This window comes from Mizuhopecten yessoensis, unplaced genomic scaffold (genome assembly GCF_002113885.1).
Source record: "Mizuhopecten yessoensis strain PY_sf001 unplaced genomic scaffold, ASM211388v2 scaffold715969, whole genome shotgun sequence".
Taxonomy (NCBI): domain Eukaryota; kingdom Metazoa; phylum Mollusca; class Bivalvia; order Pectinida; family Pectinidae; genus Mizuhopecten; species Mizuhopecten yessoensis.
The window spans coordinates 62,536-68,535 of record NW_018479882.1 but is presented as its reverse complement, the minus strand read 5'-3'; the positions used below and the strand labels follow the sequence as shown (position 1 = coordinate 68,535).

General features: G+C 34.6%; 1 protein-coding gene across 3 annotated transcripts in view; it reads right to left on the bottom strand.

Annotated features, from left to right (window-relative positions):
* Positions 1 to 2,646: 2,646 nt before the first annotated feature.
* The window catches only part of LOC110441456 (lysosome membrane protein 2-like), a 42,725-nt gene continuing 39,371 nt past the window's right edge, over positions 2,647 to 6,000 (bottom strand). For all 3 annotated transcript variants that reach the window (XM_021484606.1, XM_021484608.1, XM_021484607.1), the window contains 2 exons: positions 3,175 to 3,339; positions 2,647 to 2,909 (listed from right to left, as the gene is read on the bottom strand). In XM_021484606.1, coding sequence (XP_021340281.1) covers positions 2,853 to 2,909; positions 3,175 to 3,339 — 222 coding nt within the window. In that variant the 3' untranslated portion in view covers positions 2,647 to 2,852. The remainder of the gene's footprint in view (positions 2,910 to 3,174; positions 3,340 to 6,000) is intronic.

The window sequence follows — 6,000 nt, the reverse complement described above, 5'->3', positions numbered from 1 at the left end:
GAGTACAATGTCCTTGATTCTCTTTGAGATCCTGTCACAGGAATGAAAGTGTGTCTTCTCCAAAATGATTGTTTTGGGACCAATGCATTAAAACTAGTAAAGTTATTTTTTTACGAAATGTTGTACATGTACATCATGTAAATAAAGCTAGTGACCTTGATGTGCTTTATGCTGTGTTAAGAGTTTTTACTGTAGTTTTTATAACGTTTACAGAGAAACAAATTGCATAAACATAACTATTATATATAAAAAAATCTTTAACATTCTCAATTAATCACATATCATTATATCAATTAGTTGTAAACAAGTGCCTTATGCCTGTGATGGTTGTTGTGAAGGGGGGGGGGGACGTAGGTATCAATTTTCCACCTACAGCATCATTGTTTTTTGTTGCATTTAACTCAATTTCTACAAAGATTAAATGCTAGACTACAAAACTGGGACCATAGTTGCATCTTAACATCTTCATTTCAATTCAAGCATCAGATACTGAATGTGGCCTACTGTTAAGTGTCCTCATCAATACTAGTTGTATGTGTTTGGCTATGAGTTATGTATTACATCTCAAACAATTTTAAAGTTCTAGACCAACTTCAGTAGATCTGACTTCAAACATCAGATGCTGTAAGGGTCCTAGTTTGTATGGTCCAGCCACTATATCAGTGTTCTCATCAATGTAATTAACTTTCTTAAAAGTTTGGGTATAGGACTAACCAAACTGTGATCATAAATAATTCATTGGTAATATATCTGGTAGCCTAATTATTCATAAGCTGAATATGACCTTGATTTCATGATCTAATTAGTTTTTCAGCATCCTCATCCATTTAAGTTGCTATGTAAATTTGATATATAGGTTCCTCTTTGTCCCTAGTTATGCATGTTCACTTTTGAGACTGATCGGATAAACAACTTTGCCGACAGGAGGCCACCTTGGATTTTGACAGTGAATGTTTGTTATCACTAATTCTCAGGATGTTCTGGAGAAACCTTTCTAAAATTTGATACGTAGGTTCCCTTTGGTCTCTTGATGTGCATGTGTACTTTTGAGACTGATCAGATTAACACAATGGCTGACTTGCCGACATCTGGGATTTTGACAGTTAAGGGTTGTTATTGCTTTTGCTCAGAAAGTATTGGATGGATCTTTCTTTAACTTACTATGTAGGTTTTCCTTTGTCTTTAGTTGTATGTGTTTAATTTGGAGACTAATTGGATGAAAAATGCTGACATGTAGCTATCTTGGATACAGGTATTTGGCAGTGAATGTTTGTTTTTTCGCTTTTTCTCAGGAAATACTGCAAGGATCTTTCTCAATTTGTTCCGTAGATTCTCGTTCTTTAGACTTTAGTCTTCATGTTTTCTTTTGAGATTGATGGAATAAACAAAGATTACTTCAAGGTGCATTTACTGTTCCCATGACTCAATCAAACAGATAACAGAAAAGAAGAGAAAAGATCAAACTGACAAAGAACTAATGGAGATGGTACGTTCATGGGCGCCAAGATCCCTCTATGATCTCTTGTTTGATGTTTACTGTAGGGTGTGGGTACCCAAAATGGAATACTTTTGATATATATGATGCAGCAATTTTTATTTTGTAATAAAAAATAATGGTATATATTCTCAAGCAAAATTTAGATAGTTTTATGCATTTTGAACAAATATCATCTGCCTACCTTAATCTTAAACATTGCTCATAAACTCGATCGAAATATTTAAAAAATGAAATGGGGAAAAAAATCCCAGAAAAACAGTACAATGCGAAAACAAATATTCTATCATATTTCTAAACATGGAAAACTATATAAATGAGTAAAATCTGTCAGAAATTGTCAAAACTTTCCATTAAATGAAGAAAATACTTTTAAATGCTGTCAGTCATATTCATAAACTGACATACATGATGAAGTGTTCCATTTTGGGTACTCAACCAGCCAAAAATACCCTTTAACACACTTTAATGAGCTCTATAGATAGACACACATGCTGTTGATAGCCAAGAAATACATTAGATGTAAAAGAAACTTTGCTGGAAATATGAATATTTTTCTTTAAAAAAAAGGTGTTTCATTTTGGGTACCCTCACCCTAGATGAGGTGCTGAATATGACCTTTTCTAATATTGAAATTGTGTAATAAAGACAAAATGTAAACTTTTCGTTTACAGAAAGAAGTCTGATTTAACACTGAAGTTAATTTTCTGAATTTGAAGTGAAATTCCAGTTTAAATTAAATTTGAATTTGAGACTTTTCGAGTTTGAAAAAAGAAAACTATATAAAAATTCTGATATAAAAAATTGTTTCAAACGTTTTTATTTAGTTCTGTTCTATACCAAATAAACGTGCACCATTGATACACTTGTAGATATGTTTCATTAAATGTTTTGTTTTGATTCACAAATTAATTGCTGTGATTGCAGGGACATGTAAGACATAATTCCATGGCGTTATTTTGCTTTACTTTGAGTTTCCATGTTATCATGATTGTTCCCATATGACAATTAGTTCTGTGTGGTGATATGAAATAAAGATTGTAGATCGTGTTTTGCATATTAATCTTTTATCAACATTTCACTAAATCACTAAATAGTAACGGTTTGGAGGTACATATTCAGTAGATCAAAAACCAGAAGCAAAACAAAAATTATTTTTATGAATTAAGGTTTTATTTCTTAAACAAACAAAACGTAAACAGTTATAAATACAGTAATGACAATATCAAGGAATACACATGTTTGTACTGTATACAATGGGGGTGATGCACATTGTATGAAATCACATGGGAATTGTGACAATGGTGGATTTCCATATCGCTAATAACTTTGTTTGGCGTTCAGTTACTTGTAAGTGTTAATTTGTTAACAGTGATGTATTTTCAGACGGGGATACATCTTGATTCTCGTGTATCTATAACAGAAAAAACAAGATTTGCTAATTAAATGCTGTAGCATGCGGTGTGTTACATACACAAACATAAAGAGTCGGTAATACTCTACCAAAATATTTATTTGAGATACTTATGATTAATATCTCTTCAGATACAAAATATTGATAATGAATAACTTTTCTGATAAAACTAGCATCTTTTGTGATATCTCTACTAAAGCTGTACGGCTATGAGCCACTGTGACACTGTCACTATGTACACAAGTCATGGTTTTAATATATTTACCTTGACCTTTGACTTCCGTCTTTGTCTGTATACAGAGATAGAGCTGATGAGAGTGACCAATACCCCGATTGCTATTGATACGTAAGGTATATCGGACGCAATATTTACGGGTGTTTGATAAGATGATTTGATGAAGTCCGTCCAGTCATCTGTAATCATTGTACTCTGCCAACAAATAAAACTGAGTATGTTCAAACTGCACAAATACCTTATCCCTTACCGAGTTATTCCCGTTAAAATGTTTGTTGACTATGTTTTTTTAAATAATGAATGTATTAGTCTCCATTTTAAATGTTAAAAAAGGAGCTTAAGATTAAATAAGAGGTTCAAAAACTCATGACTAGAGTTAATCATATTTATCGTACTCAAATTAGTTACATTTTAAAAAGTTTTAAAAGCAAACAAGTTTTTGTGAGTTGTGAATTTAAAAAATAAAATAAAAATGTAAATACCTACAACAATGTCTGAAAATTTGTTCTACTACATTTATAGAATACACTGTCGAGTGATCGACATCGTTGTTTAATGTTTGTAAAATAACAATGTACAACAGGGATTTAATTGAGCCTTGCCAATAAATATACAAAATGGCTATGTTATATAATTATACTTCAAATGAAATGAAGGATTTTAATAAACTCTGAGTTTGTAAAGCTGGCTACTTGCAAATATAAGCATCCATTATGATACATGTAAAATCGCAGACAAATGTCAGTAATGGGAAGTTGGAATTCAAAGGATCTTTAGTATAAAGATCGCCAGGTTCCATAACTCAGGATTAAGGGTGACTATCAATGATCAACAGGGGCACTTATGGTACAAAAATATAGTTTAACCTATATTTTGTTACATTGTAATACCTGGCTGGGATTGTTCCCTATCCTATCCTTGTACGTTTTACATGCACTTTGTTACATTTTAATACCTTGCTGGGATTGTTCCCTATCCTATCCTTGTACGTTGTTTCATTGTAATACCTGGCTGGGATTGTTCCTTATCCTATCCTTGTACGTTTTACCTGTACGTTGTTACATTGTAATACCTGGCTGGGATTGTTCCTTATCCTATCCTTGTACGTTTTACCTGTACGTGGTTACATTGCATAACCTGGCTGGGATTGTTCCTTATCATACCCTTGTACGTTTTACCTGTACGTTGTTACATTGTTATACCTGGCTGGGATTGTTCCTTATCCTATCCTTGTACGTTTTACCTGTACGTTGTTTCATTGTAATACCTGGCTGGGATTATTCCTTATCCTACCCTTGTACGTTTTACCTGTACGTTGTTACATTGTAATACCTGACTGGGATTGTACCCTATCCTACCCTTGTACGTTTTTCCTGTACGTTGTTTCATTGGAATACCTGGCTGGGATTATTACTTATCCTACCCTTGTACGGTTAACCTGTACGTTGTTAGATTGTAATACCTGGGTGGTATTGTTCCTTATCCTATCTTTGTATGTTTTACATGTACGTTGTTACATTGCAATACCTGACTGGGATTCTTCCTTATCCTATCCTTTTACGTTTTACCTGTACGCTGTTTCATTGTAATACCTGACTGGGGTTGTTCCCTATCCTACCCTTGTACGTTTACCCTGTACGTTGTTACATAGTAATACCTGACTGGGATTCTTCCTTATCCTATCCTTGTTCGTTTTACATGCACTTTATTACATTGTAATACCTGGGTGGTATTGTTCCTTATCCTATCCTTGTGCGTTTTACATGCACTTTATTACATTGTAATACCTGCCTGGGATTGTTCCTTATCCTCCCCTTGTACGTTTAACCAGTACGTTGTTACATTGTGATACCTGGCTGGGATTGGTCCTTATCCTATCCTTGTTCGTTTTACATGCACTTTGTTACATTTTAATACCTTGCTGGGATTGTTCCCTACCCTATCCTTGTACGTTTAACCTGTACGCTGTTACATTGTAATACCCGGCTGAGATTGTTCCCTATCCTATCGTTGTACGTTTTACCTGTGCGTTGTTTCATTGTAATGCCTGACTGGGATTGTTCGCTATCCTATCCTTGTACGTTTTGCATGCACTTCGTTACATTGTAATACCTGCCTGGGATTGTTCCTTATCATACCCTTGTACTTTTAACCTGTACGTTGTTATATTGTAAAACCTGGCTGGGATTGTTTCTTATCCTATCCTTGTAAGTTTTACCTGTACGTTGTTACACTGTAATACCTGGCTGGGGTTGTTCCTTATCCTATCTTTGTATGTTTTACATGTACGTTGTTACATTGCAATACCTGGCTGGGATTGCTCCTTATCCTATCCTTGCACGTTTTACATGCACTTTATTACATTGTAATACCTGCCTGGGATTGTTCCTTATCATACCCTTGTACTTTTAACCTGTACGTTGTTAGATTGTAATACCTGGGTGGGATTGTTCCTTATCATTCCCTTGTACGTTTTACCTGGACGTTGTTACATTGTAATTCCTGGCTGGGATTGTTCCTTTTCCTATCCTTGTACGTTTTCCCTGTACGTTGTTTCATTGGAATACCTGGCTGGGATTATTCCCTATCCTACCCTTGTACGTTTAACCTGTACGTCGTTACATTATAATACCTGGCTGGGATCGTTCCTTATCCTATCCTCGTATGTTTTACCTGTACGCTGTTTCATTGTAATACCCGGCTGGGATTGTTCCTTAACCTATCCTTGTACGTTTTGCCTATACGTTGTTTCATTGTTATACCTGGCTGGGATTGGTCCTTATCCTATCCTTGCATGTTTTACCTGTACGTTCCTACATTATAATACCTGGCTGGGATTATTCCCTATCCTACCCT